The 18,189-nt window shown below is 33.8% G+C and overlaps 1 protein-coding gene across 7 annotated transcripts in view; it reads right to left on the bottom strand.

The window, feature by feature from the left end:
* GRIA4 (glutamate ionotropic receptor AMPA type subunit 4) overlaps nucleotides 1–18,189 on the bottom strand; it is a 413,780-nt gene that overhangs the window by 101,741 nt on the left and 293,850 nt on the right. For all 7 annotated transcript variants that reach the window (XM_057491184.1, XM_057491182.1, XM_057491183.1 and 4 more), the window contains exon 6: nucleotides 7,668–7,721. In XM_057491184.1, coding sequence (XP_057347167.1) covers nucleotides 7,668–7,721 — 54 coding nt within the window. The remainder of the gene's footprint in view (nucleotides 1–7,667; nucleotides 7,722–18,189) is intronic.

The following is an 18,189-nucleotide window of genomic DNA, read 5'->3' as shown; positions in this document are numbered from 1 at the left end:
TATAAGGTCATAAAAAGAGATATATAATGACTTTGCAAGTGTGCTAATGTCTTATGTACAGGTGGACCACAGGATGCTGGACAATACAGGTAAAGAGGAGGTACAAAATTATTTCATGAATGAAAATAAGTCAATGCATATACTATCAGCGTAGAGGTGATTTGTAAACCCAGAAGAAGGGCTAGCACATTGGGTATATAAGGACAGCTTTCTAGAGGTGACTATAATTGGGATTGGTCGGTAAGTGCCTCCTTTGGGGACAACAGCATGAGCTAAAGCCATGAAGATAAAGGCAGCATTAGGCTTCTGGGAATTAGTTTGGTTTCAGCAATGGACATGTGTGAGGTGGAGTGGAAACAAGGCGCTGAGGCTAAGCAGGGATAAATCTTCAGGGGCTTTGTTTATTAAGGTAAATAGTAAATACTTCATCCTAAAGGGTTTTAGTAATGTGGTGCTTAGACTGAGAGTGTTTACTCTGGTAGAAGGTGACAACAACCAGGGTAACGTCAGGGTATCATTTCAGGAGAACCGCAAAAAGTTCTGTGGAGAGTGAGAGGACAAACATTAGCAAGTAGGGTTGGAAAAACCATGGGGTCTTGCCCTTTCATGAAGGGCCTAAATTCTTTTAACACATTTGCAGCCTGGAGCCAATGAAATAATTTAAGCAGAGAAGTGATATTATCATATAATCCTTGAAAGCTCATATCTGTCTTTAAAAAAATAACCAAGAGCAAAATGAGCAAATAACTGGAAAAGAGAAAGTCTAGGGGCAAAGTAGGGAAGCAATTTTCTGACTTAAATCTCTGAAAAACTAACTTTAGTAAACTAAGAGATAAGTTTTCCTGCCTCTAAATTTCTGTGAAATTCCTAGAACAGAGCTTAATCCGAGAGACCATGTACATTCTTCAGTACCTCTGGATGATGAGAATGTGTAAAAAAACATACATGTACCCACATACAAACCACAAAAAAAACAAGAGAAGAAAGATTTCAGCAACCTTTTACCACTTCTTACAAACTTTGCCCATCCTTAATATGCATTTTTTAATGATAGTGGCAGTGATAATCACAGGCAATTTTCAAGAATCAAGGAGGGGCATGTCTGTCCACTTGCATATCAGGCGCAGCTCATGCTACTTGGATGGTGTCAGCTTGCTGGGGTCTTCTTGGACCCACAAGCAGGCTAAGGTTTGAGTAATAAAGAGAAGGGATTCTCATTTCTTTTGGCCTGGCTAGATGTCCCAGCACACTGCAACAGCTACAAAGACAGGATGAGTGGGACCTGGAAAACAATCCACTCCTATTTAGTCAGGATAGAAGGATGCATAAGATGAACTGCAGTTAATTGAATATAAACTCAACTTACAGATAATGAAAGGACAGTTTTAAATAATGCTGGGGAGCATTCACAGCCATTTGCATCTATGAAATTGAATGTTATTTTATTTAAATACATGGCCTCTGACTTCTATGTTTCAGTCAAAGAATTTAATGGTCACTAAGAAGCCAATATTTCTGTGACATTATTTATTTTTTTCTTGGCTTAGAGGATTATCATGTTAAAAGAACCCAAAGAATATCCATATTTAAGTTCAGCTTCTCCAGGGATTAACCTTGTTTAAATAAAGGAGGTCCTTGACATTTTCAAAAATGTGTGTTTATAAATTTGTGATATAATTTCATCTATCATATATTGATGTCTGCTTTGCTTCACTCTTCTCTTTTTGGTAAATATAAGTTGGACTTTGTACTTTCTGCTTTGGTTTCCAACATTATGACTACATAATATTTTAAAGTTTCTGGAATATTTGTAGCTACCAGTAACCAATAAGAATTATTTTAGAAATCAGTTCTTATTACTACTGTTAAATCAGTCTTTTCTTCAGCTATATCAAAGTATAATTGATAGATAAGTTGTAATATGCTTAAAGTATACAATGTGATGATTTGATATATGTATACATTGTGAAAGGATTCCCATCATGGAATTAATTAACATATTCATCACCTTACGTATTTAACTTTTTGATTTTTTTTTTACATTTTGGTGAGAACACTGAAGTTCTACTTTCTTAGCAAATTTCAATTACATAATACAATGTTCTCAACTATAAGTCCTCATTACACATAATCCTAAGAATTTTTTGTCTCATAACTGAAAGTTTGTACACTTTACCTATTTCTTTCTATTTCCCCTACCTTCCTGGATACTATCATTCTATTCTCTATTAACTGAAAGTCTTAGAAAAAGTTTTTCTAAAAGTTTTTTGGTGGAATCTTTAGGGCTTTCTACAGATAATATCATGTCATTTACAAAGAGACACAATTTTACTTCTTCCTTTTCAATTTGTATGTTTTTTATTTCTTTTCTTGCCTAATTGCTCTGGCCAGTATTTTGAGTATTATACTGATAAATAGTAAGAGAATGGACATTCTTCTTCTATTTCTGACCTTAAAGGGAAAGATTTTACAGCTTTTCAACATTGGATATATTATTAGATGTGGGCTTGTTATACATGACCTTTGTTGTATAGGTACATTCCTCCTATACCTAATTTGTTGACAGTACTTTATCATGAAATGATGTTGAATTTTGTCAAATGCTTTTTCTCTATCTATTGAAATGGTCATATGATTTTTGTCCTTTTGTTAATGTGTTATATCACACTGATTTGCAGATGTTTAATAATCCTTGCATGACTGGGATAAAACACTCTTGATCTTGGTATTATCTCTGTATTATCCTTTTAATATATTGCTGAATTTGGTTTGCTAATATTTTGTTGAGGACTTCTACATCTATGTTCATCAAGGATATAAGCCTGTAATTTACTTTTTTTGTAATATCCTTGTCTGGCTTTGTCATCAGTGCAATGCTGGCCTTTGAAAAAAGTTTGGAAGTTTTCCTTCCTCTTCTATTTATTGAAATAATTTGAAAATGACTGGTATTACTTCTTCTTTAAATGTTTGGTAGCATTCACCTATGAAGCCATCTGTTTTTGGACTTCTTTTTTGTCAGTAGTACTTTGATTATTGATTCAAACTCCTTACTTGTTATTGCTCTATTAAGATTTTTTTTCATCATGATTCATGCTTGGTAGGTTGTATGTTTCTAGGAACTTACCCATTTCAGCTAGGTTATATAAGTTGTTGGTGTATAATCCTTCATAGTAATTTTTTATGATCCTTAGTATCTGTGTGGTATCAGCTATAATGTATCTTCTTACATTTCTGATTTTATTTAAGTCTTCTATCTTTTATTCTTAGTCTAGTTAAAATTTGTCAATTTTGTTTATCATTTCAAAAAACCAACTTTTAGTTTCATTCATCTTTTCTACTATCTTTTAGTTTGTATCTCACTTACTTCCACTTTAATCTTTGTTATTTCCTTTCTTCTATTAGCTTTTGGTGCTTAGTTTGTTCTTCTCTTTCTGGTTCTTTAAAGCATAAAGTTAGATTGTTTGTTGACAACTTTCTTCTCTCTTATGTGGGTATTTATCATTATAAACTTCCATCCTAGAACTGCTGTTGTTGTATTCCTTATGTTCTGGCATGTTATGATTCTCTTTTATCTCAAGGTATTTTTTGGTTTCTCTTTCGATTTTTTCTTTGACCCATTAGAGTGTCAGGAGCATTTGGTTAATCTCCACATTTGTAGATTTTTGTTTTCTTCTTGTGAATCATTACTTGTTTCATATCATTTTGGTTGGAAAATATGCTTGATATAATTTCAGTTTTCTTGAACTGATTAAGACTTGTTTTGTGCACTAATATATGATCTGTTCTGGAGAATGTTCCCTGTGTGCTTGAGAAGACTCTATATTCTTCTGCTGTCAGATGGAATATTCTGTGTGTCTGTTATGTCCATGTGTTCTAGTGGGTAGTTTAAGTCCAATGTCTCCTCACTGATATTCTGTCTCAAGGATCTGTCCACTGTTGAAAATGGGGTATTGAAGTTCCCTACTGTTATTTTATTGCTGTCTATTTCTCTTTTCAGACCTTTACTACCAAAAAAATGTAATGTTTGTTTTATATATATTTACGTGCTCTGATGTTGGATATACAAATATTTACAAATGTTATATTCTGTTGATGAATTGTCCCCTTTATCATTATAAATAAGCTTTGTTTCTTACAGTGTTTGGCTCAAAGTCAATTTTAACTGATATAAATAAAGCTGCTTCTTTCCTCATTTGCCATTTGCATGGAGAATGTATTTCTATTCCTTCAGTTTCAATCTATGTGTTCTTAAAGCTGAGATGAGTCTCTTATAGTCAGGATATAGTTGGGTCTCTTTTTTTCTTTTTAATCCATTCAGCCACTCTATGTCTTTTGATTGGAGAACTTAGTTCATTTACATTTAGTTAATGGTAACATTAATGGTAAAATTAATACTAACATTTTGTTAATTGTTTTCTAGCTGATTTTAGTTCTTTTGTTCCTTTCTTCCTCTCCTTCTCTCTTCTTTTGTGATATCATGATTTTTCTGTAGTGGTACATTTTGATTCATTTCTCTTCATCCTTTCTGTTTCTACTACAGGTTTTTATTTTTTCATACCATGAAGCTTACATAAAACATCTTATAACAGTTTATTTTAAGCTGATAACTGAATTTTGAGCACATACAAAAGCTCTATAACTTTACACATTCCCTCCCACATTTTATGTTTTTGATGTCACAATTTGCATTTTTAATACTGTGTATCCATTAAGAAATAATTTTTAAAAATACTTTGTATTTTAACTTTTATATTAGAGTTAGAAGTGATTGACCCATCACCATTCCAATATTGGAATATTCAGAATTCATCTATATTTTGTCGTTTACTGGTGGTGTTCATATTTTTTTTCATATTACTGATTTGTGTCCTTTTATTTCAGCTTGAAATGTTAGCATTTCTTGTAAGGCTTTTCATGATGATCAGCTCTTCAGCTTTTATTTGTCTGAAAAATTCTTTGTCTCTCCTACAAATCTCAAGTAGAACTTTGCCAAGCACAGTATTCTTGATTGACAGTTTTTTTATCAGCATTTTGAATATATCATCCCACTGCCTTCTTGCTTGTAAAGTTTCTGCTGAAAAATACACTGATAATCTTACAGTAGCTCCCTTGTACTTAAGAAGTTGCTTTTCTCTTTGTCTTTAAATTTTGATGTTTTTGCCAGATCCCTCTGTTCTAAGCCTGTGACTATAGTTTTAGCAAGTGCTTGTGTGCTTGTAAAGAACAGCTTCTTTGTTTCCTATAGTCTTGTGGTCTTGTGGACATAGTTTCAGAGCTAGGTATTTTGGGGAGCTCTCTTGAGAGGCAGTCTTAAAAGATGGGGTATTAAATATATGCTCCAAATACTTTGCTTCTCATGGAGAAGCTGGGAGTTAGGGATTCCTTTCTGTTTGTGGAATTGTGCTAGGGTTAGTATTCATACTTTTGGTTATGTGTCTCAACCTTTCTTGCCCATTTCAAAGTGGGTATTTTCTTTTCTTAATGACATGGCATGTAGGAGTTGCTCAACTAGTTTCTGGACTTCTCTCAGATTGCTCCATGGGAGTGTCTGTGGGAGGAGGGAAGTTCCCGAGCTTCCCGTGTCTTCATCTTGGTCCCTCCAACTAAATGGGTCTTGATGAGTTGGCTAAGTAGCAGTTCCCCATTAACTGTAATTGTAAGTTATAAATGGAATTATTTTCTTAATATCACTTTTGGAATATTTGTTGCTAGTACGTAGATTGTTATATGTGGACCTTACATCCTGCAACTCTGCTGAGCCCATTTATTAGTTCTCATAGTTTTTAATTAATTTCTTAGGATTTTTCTACACACAAAATCTTTTTCAGTCTGGATGACTTTTATTTACTTTTCTTATGCAATATCCTTTGCCAGAACGTTCAGTACAAGCTCAAGAAAAATGATGAGAGGGATGTCCTTGTCTTGTTTCTGATCTTAGGGGAAAATCATTCAGTCTTTCAACATTAAATATAATATTAATATAATCTTTCTTTGATACTGAATTGATTTCACATTTGGGAATCCTATGCACATAGTTCTCAAGCAATAGTTATTGGATTGGCCCAATGAAACAAAAATCACTCCAACTTTGAAAGTCACAGCTATATGAGGATAAATGAGTAAAGCAATAGAGTCTATAATAATACATTATATTATAATGTAGATATGCACAAGTTAATGGCTTAATCATGTGTTACAATGATATCAACCAAATACAGTAAAAGCTTGGTTATTTTTAGTGAGAGTGATGATTATATTCCCTAATACAAATTAATTTTCTACTGCATATGATGTTACTTGGTCATTATATAGATGACTTAAATAAGCTGCCATCTAGTAGGATTGCTTAAGACAGCCTGTGATACCCATTAGGATGTTGTAGATATTAGTTTTTCTATTTCATTTGGTTTGTCAATGATAAGTATGCACTTCTGGCATGACAGTCTACAACACACTGAATTTTTTTTTTAACTGTTTGGAAAGAATAGATGCCAGATTCTTCTGTTTGCTAGAATCTCCTGTGTAATGTCATGGTGAATGCAAACATTCCATAAACATAAGGTTTTTTTTCTCTTACAGTGATTAATACCACTATTAAAGTAAAAATTAGCTTTATATTTTATATTTTTATAAAATATATTAAAACATCCAGACTATGGGTCTACCAAAAGCAATGGAAAAGCCAAGTCAAAATTTCTCAGTACTTTCATTATAAGCTGTTAAGCAGCAAACTTTATTCAAGAAACACAATGCAATAAGAGTTTATAGTCTATTTCTACATTTCAGTATCTCCATAGTGAACTACCTCCCAGTTCACTATGGACTGAAAATTTCTGTTTCAAAATGTGATGGCTCCCTTGCCATGTGAAGTGCTAAATCTGAATCTCTTCTGCAGCCTGTTTCTTTTCTTGTTTCAAACACAAGATCCTCACCAAAGAAATATATGGTAGGAAAAGAGAAAAAGGAGAAAATATTCTTAACTTTCCTAGGATAAACCGCTTTTGAGATCAAGCCCTTGGGGCAGATGGTACTCTAATAATGCAAGGAAAATGGCCCTCTGCTTAGCCAGTTTCCCCCACACTGCAAAGTTAATAAAGAGATATTTAGTGAGCCTTGCCAAGAAATCTAAAGGACTTGCCTTAGGCCTTTAAAGATTTTATACTAACACATGTTTCTTGTTCAATAGCCATCCATATGTAACATGTGAAAAGTTGACACAGTTTTTAAAAATTTAGATTACTCCGAAAGACTTCCTTATTCAGCTATTTTGATCTTGTTTTACTTAAAATTAGAGGGCATAGGTCATCAATTTCAATCATTCTTGTAATACCCTAAATATTGGCAATCTTTATTCAGAGTAGCACATTCATCATTTACACAGAGAAAAAGCCATTATTTAATTTGCCAAGTGAGATCATAATTAAAGCAAACATAATAGTTGTAACGGTTGCTTTGGCAGATACCAAACTAATCTACTTCAAAATATATTGAACTCCACATTAGAAATATAATGATCATTGTAACAAAAATAATATCTTGTGTGTTAGAAAAAGCTTAGTAAGCAATGTAGTCTTATCATTTATTGGAGAGTTATTTTAAAGCACAGTTAAAATAATCTTGAATGCTTGAGCAATCCTGATGAAAAATAGAAAATAATAGGTTCTTACCAAGTTTGCAATGATATAATGGTAGCCTTTAACATGCTTCCCAACACTCACAATCTGCAAAGACATAATGAAATAAGAGAAAACCAGTTTAGTTTACTGAATTATTATATATATGTATTTGAAAATATTTAATTATTCTAGCATAATACCACATGGAAATATAAGAAAATGATAGAGTTTTCCTTATAAAAGTAATGTATCCTAATTAGAATTTGTAAACTGCATTAAAATTTAAGTGGTTAAAGTAAAAAAAAAAAAGACTCTAATTTCTTTTCAGTCACACAGTATAAATGACCAATCATTTCATTATAACTTATTCAGAAAGCTATTATGCTATCATCCTCTCAAAGAGAATGACAATATGAAACAAATAGTTAATATATATTTCTAAAAAATAATATAATTAACAGAAAACTTAAAATGATTTTGGTTCAAAGAATTTAGATGTATTTAATTTATTGATAATTTATAGAAATGTATGAGGCACTGTTAGTGTTTTCAACTGGTAAGAATGATTTTATGAGTTGATAGGATTTTTGTTCTGAGCAGCAAGCAAGATTTTTCTAAGTCACCATCTGTTTTTAGATACTTGTGATACCACAGAATATTTAGTTAATTTCACCTGCATATGAGCAGGTGAGATACAGCAATAAAATAGAGTAATAAACACAGCAAATATAAAATAGAGCAATGTTTTATTATAATAAATGAATAAGGACAAAACAACATCAAGACACTTTTTTCTGCTAGATTCATTTCTTTTTCTAAGAATGCTTTTAGGACTGTCTAGGAAATTGGGAACAGAAATTTTAGGAAAATGAAATATAGGATTAAAAAAATACAAATTTACATCTGCATTTGAAATTAAAATTCTTACTTTGTATAAAACTAATTCCTTCAATAAGAGAAAATCTGATGACAGTTACTAATTAGCAGTTCTATAACCTCATTGGTGTCCTCAAAGGTAACAATGCAAGATTTGCATATACTCTCATTATCAAAGAAAGAATTAGATTGTTTTTAGAATATAAATGTCCTCTAAAAACAGTTCTTTGAAAGTCAGTGATTTGTGTGTGAATTGTGCTGGAAAACAAGAGTTTTGCATATTTGACTATTGGTGAATTGGAATCTGCTCCTCTCATCTCTTCTTTTTGATTACATTTAAGACCTTTAAGTCTGTAAGTTTTCTGCAGTTTCACTACAATTAGTTCAGACTTTTACTTTTTATTTTTGTGTATATTGCTCAGAATTGGTCATGCTTCCTGAATATGAGGATTGCCCTTCAATAACTCTGGGAAATTCTCAGCCAATATCTCTTAAGATTTTCCTTCTAAGATGTTTTGTATTTGTTTCTAACAGATAGCGGAATGTTGGTTATCACTGGCTTGGGGCCACTTTTATGATAATTTCTCAGTTTCCAGACTCCCAGATCACAGTACGTGTTATCAATTCAAATACAATCTGTCCAAAGAAGACTGTGATGACAAATTCTCACAGAAGATGCCTCCTGCAGCACACTTAGCCTGGCCAAGACAGAAAACACACAACTAGAAGGTTCTTTTCTACTCTTCCATTTTATTGGAGTGTCACCCTTCAATAGTCTGGCTTTATATGGGATCTAAGGTCTAGCTTATTGCCTTGACTGAGGCCAGTGCCTGATACTGGGTGAGCACTAAATCCCCAGGCAGGTTTCCCAGTCTGGCAACTTCCTTCAGTGTAGTTGCTTTCATTCTTGACCCCTGGAGATTTTTTTTACTTTATTGGAAGCTCAACCATGCACTGGTAATGTTTTACATAGCACCTCTAAGTGTTTTATATTGCCAGATTTACTTAGTCCACAGTTTATCTAAAATTGATATTTCCTTGCCCATGTCACAATAAAGATGAGAAAAGAAATAAATAGATGGGAATAGAAAGAAAGTTCAGTCAAGAAAGAACTTAATTAGTCATTATATTAGGTAATTTAAACCTGAGTGATTTAGCATGGCCTGAGCAGGCTGGAGCCCCCTTAATCTCCTGGAATCCCAGATACAGCCTGTGCAAAGACAATTATCAAGGAACACTCGGTGACCTGTACTCAGCTGGGAAACTGCGTACTCTATTATTGAGTCTACTAGAGGTTCCTGATGTTTGACCTCTGCAGGGATTGTTGTCACTCAGCCATCCCTTATTTATCTTTTGCTGATTCACAGCAACTTTCTCTGGTGCAGCTATTTAAACCTTTTTGCACACTGTTTAAGCCCACATATTCATCCTGCCTCTTCTCTTAACACTCTTGGCTTGTGATCTCTGTGTGGCCACAGTGAATAACCTCTGTTTCTTTTAAATTAATTTCAGAGTTTAAACACTTGGAACTGTTAAAAAGATGTGGAACCTGTGGAAATTCTGCACTGTCTCCATAAAGAAATCACTGTCAGTTCTAGATTGCCTAGCAAAGAACTGCAATAAATTAAAGTTTATGTAATACATTTTTAAGGGGTGAAGACTTACAGAAACCACAAACTGAAAGTGACAAAAATCCTGGCAGAAAAAGCCTTGCAAAGCTGGCTATGCATCAGCATTCCGGGAACCAAGGGCCTTGGGGAGCAGCGATGTGAAGATTTATTTACCTGGTTTGGTGATGCTAGGGAGAATATCATTTTTGCTGAGCCAGTTCCTGGATGGGAAAAACAAATGTGTTGCATAAACTATTGCAAAGGCTTCACTGCCTTTGAACACTCGCTGCCCTGATGTTACGGTGGCCATGGTTTAAGGTCAGATCTTGGTCCCTTTGCCAAGCATCCGCTACCAGATAGAAATTTCTTTGTGAAAAAATTGAATTTATATTCCATAGTAAAGTGTCCTGTACCTGAAATGTCATTTGTTCACATTTTTCTTAGATTGGGAAAACTGACACTGTCATGGGTGTGGTTTACACAGCTTTCTTCATGTCAACCAAAGTGAAGACTACCTCAAAATAAAAAAGAAAAAAAATTGGAGTGACTTGACTTGGGATGCTAGCCAAACCTTGTGTCTTTGCATTTCTCATGTTATTTTTTTTTGAAGAGGGAAAATAAACAGCTTGGGGTGAAAGATAAGAATATAAAATAGCACTACCTTCATACATGTGTGTTTGGTCCAGTTGTGAAGGGAAAACAGGGCTTAAGGTGAGAACTTTGTTGTAATAATTAATTATGGCCTTTCATAAGGACAGAAAAATGTAGTAGAGAATCCGTGTCTCTATTCTTTTTATCTTCTTAAAAGAAAGAGAAGGTAACTAGACAAAAACTAATGATCAAGTGTCTGTTTAAAGCTCTAGCCAATGGATTAGCAAGGATATACAAGTTATATTGATTGTTCACTTTCAAAGGAGCCTGTCTTTACAAGAATAAAACACTTAAGAAAAGTGACTTGTTGACTCATTTAATTACTTTTTCTAATTTGTTTTTTGGGAAACAGTTGTTGAGAAATATCTATGGTGGTGGTCAAATGATTCAGTTCTAAACTCAGGGCTATGTAGACTAATAAGGTAAATGCCAGATACGGTCACTGCAATTGTTTTATTAACAAATTATGGCATAATCAATCTTTATGAATGTGATTTCTAAATCTTCACTCATTAAAATTAGTGAAAAATGAATCTAGGGCACTTTTCCATCTGGACCCCACCTTCATATAAATTTAATTCAGTAGAATGTCTCCTATGTATAAGTTTTAGGTAAGGAGATTCAAGGCCTGTAAAGATAAGGAAGTCCGCACTGCTGATAAAAGGGTGTTTATTATCGCATAAGGGGATAATGCTCAAACAGAAGTAACTGAAACACTACAGCAAAGGGACTCTGCCATGGATTTTAAGGAGAAGTGGTGTCATCTGATTGCGAGACTAAGATAGCTTTAAAGAGAGAATAAATGCTAAATAAATATTGATTGAATGGATGAATAAAGAAGCTAATGAGGATATAAATGTCACAAACACTAGTTTATTAAGACCCATCTGAGACTCGTAAATGAATGAAAGTTCAGCCTCAACCCACAATCCAATTTCATGTTAATCCTCTTTGTATCAGTGGTGTATTAAGCACTCAGGGGTCTTCCTAGATAAGGGCTGGTGTGTATTACCTTGACCTATTATGAAGCTGCGATCATTATATCGAGCACTGTCTTCAAGCTAAAGACCTGCAGTGGCACTCTAGAGTGTGAGTGATTTGGTTTCCTTTTAACTTGAATTTAAAAGTCAGCTGGAAATTCCTCTCCCAGACATTATTATGTTCTAGAGAATTCAGTGACAAGGAGAAAATGGTACAACATATTTGGTAGTTACAAGGACATAATGCCTGGTAAGTGTTAGAAACTTACTGTAATGAGGGCAGTTGCTCTCACTAATCCCTTTATTCTATAGAAATTCCAAACACCCAAATGTCCCTTGAATGTTGATTTTTAACATGATTTAAAATATGTTAGTACAGATAAAAACAGAGCTTTAGTTTGTTTAATTTATTTAGTTTACTTCAGCTCCACCAAAAGAAAAAGATGAGGCAAGGGGCTTTTGCAAACAAGCTGTGGACTTAAAACTACAACCTTGTAAGATAGCAAGCAAATGGGACTTTAGTTCCAGGGGTACGTTGCACAGATGGGAGAGGATAATAAAGAACCTTAGACCAAGAAGAACTAAGGCTGTTTAATAAAGAAGAGATTTAGGGAGAAGATGGGGAATAAGAACTCTCATCAAATATTAAGAAAAGAGGTACACAACACTTGTGTGTGTGTGTGCATATTTTTTATTTTCTGTATACTTGGGGATGTTTGAAATTAAAGAAGTTTTTAATTAGGACAACCCCCTCTTTTAAGGGGGAGGGAACAAAAGGGATGCCTGCCTCTCAAAGTGGTGAACTCTCTTTCATTGCAAGTTCCCAGCAGAGGCAGTAAAGGATGTTGGGGTAGAGTCCTTCTTGGGCTCAAGAATCCTGGGGGGACTCAAAGTCATAAGTCTGTATTGTCAGTCACTGGGATGGACACGAGTGATACTTCACCTGGGCTTCTCTTACTAATTCAGTGCATACTTGCTCACCTTCTAACTGCCAGTGCCTGAATCTCCTTGACTCAGGATCTTCTCTGGTCTGTAGAGCCTACTTTGCCCTTAGGGTGGAGAGTCCAGGTCAGAAGTGCCACAGAATTAATGCCCTCCTCCCCAGCAGCCCTCATACAATCACAGACAGGAGCTGGTCATAAATACTGCAACTTCCTTCTCCCCCAAGTGAGGTGATTCTGACACTATGCTCTACACTAGCTTTCAGTAATTAGTTTATGCTAATTTTAAATGAGATTAAACCCCTGCCACCCACATAGTAATTTGCTAGAAAGATGAACCTTTTATTGACTGAATTTTTCCACTTCCCTTTCAGTGTGTTCTTTATTTCCCAAAGCAACTGATTACACAAAAATTATGGGTTTTAGGTATGCTTTTGGGGGAAACCAAACTAAGACAGTCTTCAAATAGAAAATTTACCAATGTGGTAGTGAAATATATAGTGTAAAAAGCACTTATTTTGTTGGCTAACTGTTCCAAGGTTTTCATAGCTGTAGTGTAACACATCTGTTATATTCAGAATTCCTAATCTGTATGTATAATCAAGAATTCAAGTTTCATAAAATATAATACTTTTATTTGGATATCTAAATTTGGTGAAAAAGGCTTATTCTTTTATAAGGGAAATAGGAATAAATCAGTATCTTTAATAAATTCTTCATATTTATGACATATGATTTGCTCCATCATACTGTCTTATATATCTTAAGGACATCCATTCTTAGTGGTGATTTGCTGTATTTCTTTCTCTGACTTTATTCTGATTAGTAAAAAAAAAAAATTCCTTCAGTTTTATTCTTTCCGATGGCAGATTATAGATCACTTTAGATACATCTTTCCCTTACCGGGGGCCCTGCAAGTGACATGATTTAAATAGAGTTGTGTTACTATGAACGAAAAGTAAGTGCTGAAATCCAGGTGTTTAATTCCCACTCCGTGACACCCCATCTCCTCATGATAACTGCCAATAGCTTCAGAAAAGCACATAGTAGAGCGTTTCCTTCTCTCTGTCTATTATGCTGGTTCTAAAATTCTATATCCACAAAGCTTGAATAATACTATGATTCTCTTCATGTTAACTATGAACATCTTTTAGCAGAGATCCATTTTGATTTAATAGTTTTAATTTAGTGATTGAAAATATTTGCAAAGAGGCACAAAAAGTTTTATGAAATTTGTGATTATGAATTTGAAATGCACATAATAGCTTGAAAGAACCAGTGAGCAGCATATTCTCCTTTAATTAAAGAGTCATTTTGTAAGAAGCAATATAAAAAAATAATTCTAATGAGATGTAGGTGGAGTGGGGGTAATCCTTTGCTTTCATAAACAAACACATTAAACAAATACAGTCATTAAGTGACGAAGCTGGGACTCCAGCCTGGGTCTTTTGACTACATTTTTCATACTTTTTTTCACTACTCCCTGTTACCTTCCTCAGGCCATAGCAATTTAGAAAAATGACTTATTTGGGGCCAATATTAATATGTTTCATAAGAGGAAAGTGAATAAAACAGGTATTTGTGAGAGTGATGTTCCTTCTCACATTAGATATTTGGTGAATGCCAAAGCTGTTTATTAGAAAAACCAACTTCTTTCTCTCAATGAAAAAAAAGACACAGTTCCTTTTTATCAATCTTCTGTTTGAACATATTGCTTATTTGAATAACAGCACATATGTAAGGTGTTCCTGATTCCATATTGCACCAGCATGGAGCAGGGACACACAGATGGAGAATTATCAGGTAAAATATAACACATCCATGCCTAGGTTTGTAAATTATACATCCATAATAAGACTCATTAGCAGAAAGCTTAAATAACTTAGATTCAGTTTTGTATAGCTTATACTTAACCTAGTGTATATTTAAAATTATAGTTCAACTGTATTCTAAATGCAGTTAATGCAAATCCTACTCAATACAATAGATAGTTCTTTCTATGTGATGAACTCAAAGCAATCAGTTAAATGTTAAACAATTTACAGTAGCGTTCAGTGTTAAGTACATCTTATGGTGTTCTCTTTGAAAACTGGAATTCTATGACAGTAGATACAGTTAACTTTATATTAATCAGAATACCTCATTTCCTGAGATGTCCTTAAGTGGACATAACATTAATGAACAAGTATTACTATTGGGTTATAAAGAAAACTTGAGGGGACTTTTGGTGCAGTCATGATGGTAATAAAAGTTATATTCAAATGCTATGTATTGTCATATATGTTTCAAAGGGATATATAATTATGAGGGAATATTTACTGAATTATATGTAAAATAGGTTCAAGAGGAAGCAAAATTGATCAAACATGGTCTGCAGGAGCACGGTGTGAAGATGCGGGTCCCGGGGTGGATGACCTCTAGGAGCTGGCCAACCGGACAGCCGGCGATTCTGTGTCTTTCCTGAGTAGAGAGCTATGTGAGCCGTTGGTCCTAGGAGGCTTCAGGGTAGCATCATGTTCCCACCACTATCCCATTGCTTTTCTATTTCTTTTCTTTCTTGTACTCATTTGAAATATTATCAACTGAGCATTTTTTCCTTTCTCATTTTTCTTAATTCAAAACTACCCTTATTTTCTTGGAAATATTTTCTCTTCTCTTATTTTTAGGCAAAGAAAATATAAAGAGGTGACAACTCAACTCAACAACTATTTGAGGCATTTTTAAGATAGTTTTGTTCATAATTTTGTAATAACACCTCATTATTTAATAGCTTCAGTTAGTAACTTTTTGATCATAAATTTTTAAATGTGCATGTTTGGAATTATATCCAACCGATGAAACTGTGATTAAATATGTAAGATTAATTAAGACATATGGTCTAAAAATTATTTTCATTATTTTTATTTCCACAGAAAGTTCTTTGCAGTGGAGTTTATTTGTTTTGCCATATTTCAAATAGTTTGGCACTAGAGAACCAGGTTCTTATGAAGTGGATTCAGAGAGAGGACATAGATGTAAGCAGACTCCCTATCTTAATAAACAAACAAAAATTTTTCTGAGTAAGCCCTTTACATGTGTTCAATGACTTACTCAAACATTATTAAAAAAAATAAACAAACGAAAAATTATAAGAAAGAAAATACAGAAAAAATGCCTCTCCCTAATAAAAGAGATTCTCCTATTTGATGTCAGTGCAGTATTTGCATACCAAGTTAACTGGATAGGTATTTGCTCATGTTTTGCACAGGACAGTCAAAACTTACAAACTGTTATCCATGATAAATGATATTGTTAAAATAGCCAAAAGAAATTTCCTGTTTATTTTTTAAACCCTAATCAGAACAGTTAAACTTCTCCAAATCTTAACAACAGTATTGGTAAAAATGAATTCCTAAATTAAGTGTGCATCATGGTATTTGGCAAAGTAGACATGTAAGAAATACATTTAAGAAGTAACTTCTCACTATCATTATTTGGCATTTTACTTGTTTTTTGTGTAGCTCCCTCACTAAAATATATAAGCTCTATGGGACAGGGGATTTTACTAAGCAGGACATTGGCCTAGATTAGGCACTCAACAAATATTTGCTTTGGATATGTCACATAAATGAAGTTAAACACCAGCATACATGATGGAAGAGATCAAGTAGAGAGAGTGAGAACCATGCCGACCAGCACACTACTTGGTCACCAGTCTGCCCACCTTTCAGTCCATTCTCTATGTTGTCATCAGGATTATTGTTCTGAAACACCAAGTTGATCATGTTTAAGAACATCCAGTGACATGTAAATGTTATGATGAATATAAAACTACTTAGTGCAGCTTATGAGGCCCATTGTAACGTGTCTTCAGTTTGCCTTGACCATCTTCTCATTCCCCAGGCACTGGATGTTCCAACCACATTCCCTGGCTTTCCCAGCATGCGAGGCCCTGTTCCAGAGCTCTGCTCTCCACGTGCCATCTGCCTTGAATGCTCTTCCCCAGCTCCTCCTCCCGGGGAATTCTGACTCGTCTTTCAACAATGTCACATCTTTCTTACATTTTCTATATTGTACTATATTATATGCTTGTATTCCTCTGTTTTCCTTTACATTTGGAATTCCTTTAAGGGATGAACTGAAATTGATTTAACTTTGTATACAGTGCTTGAAAATTGGTAGGTCTTGGATAAATGTTCATTGACAAAATAAGCAATGGATAAGTGCTGTGTACATGTATAAGAAAGGTAAATGATAGTGTGGGGTGGGCAGAGACAAGAAAATTCATTTCCCTTGTGTTACCTGCAAGATGTTTATATTATTATATTATTACATCATATTAAAATATTTGTACTTCAAGTTTACATTATGTTAATCAGCAAAATTAATCCCAAATTATGTATAAAAATAGAATTCAAATATATATATATATATATATATATATATATATGTATATATTTCCAGTATAGGTCTGTGGTTTTAAAGGAAAGCACAGGGCAAATGCAGAGACAATTTAAGCTTAGACTTTGGAAGAATATAACAATCATTTAGTGTATGTGAGTCTAGAGAAAAAAATCTTAAAAAATAGAAACTAAATTCCCAATGTACAATTTTGACTTTTCTTCAATTTACAGTGATAATGTGAAAACTTTTTTTAAAAAATAAACATCATTTTAATTTCCTCCCACAATCTGATCTTAAACTTTGCACCAGTTGTATGTGAGTTCAGAGAATATCTAGATGATCAGTAGGGAAGTAGTATACAATCATGTTAATCTTAAGGGGTTAATTTTAAGATTAATTAACCTTAAATTAATCTTAAGGGGAAGATTAAGAATGAATTTGTTCCATTTCCATTCTGACTGAATCACAGTGATCAAAAAGATGCATCATTCCATTTATTGTACACTCTATTACTGCACTGTTTAATATAAATATTCTAGAATTTATAAAGTGCAGTTATATTTGTAATGTTTACAAGACCCAGAGAAGTGTCCTCAAAGGTACTGCTGAATGTTTTGCTTCCTTTTTTAAATCTCACTGTTTTTTAAACATTTGAAGAGTAGATGCAAAATTCTACTGAAATAAATTGTGAAGTTTACTCTCTCTCCTACTTAATGAGGAATATGACTTGTCTTTCTCTAAGCCATAGCAGAGCAGTTTATGCAGCTGCTTTCTATTTAAGGCTAGAAAAACTGATTCATATCTCTAAATTTGTCAAGCAGATTTTCCAATCTTTTTTAAAGAAACTGAGCTTTTAATGTTTGTGTCAACAACAGTAATAATGGGAACTATTCTAATATGTTCTTGCAGCATCAACTAAAACAAATTTCATTGAACACAATCAAGTCCTAGAATTCACAATTCCTTCAAGACAAAAGTCCTTGCAGTCTGACAATCATATTTTTCTTCTGCAAAACCTATATTCTTTGCTTTCCTTACTTTTCCTTTTATTTTAACTTTATAATGAGGAATAGCTGCAACCACAGTAACAATTGCTGAGACACCATTAGGGACCCCTCTCTGGCTCCACCAA

Source organism: Manis pentadactyla, chromosome 13 (assembly GCF_030020395.1).
Source record: "Manis pentadactyla isolate mManPen7 chromosome 13, mManPen7.hap1, whole genome shotgun sequence".
Taxonomy (NCBI): Eukaryota; Metazoa; Chordata; class Mammalia; order Pholidota; family Manidae; genus Manis; species Manis pentadactyla.
This window is presented reverse-complemented; position numbering and strand designations above follow the sequence as displayed.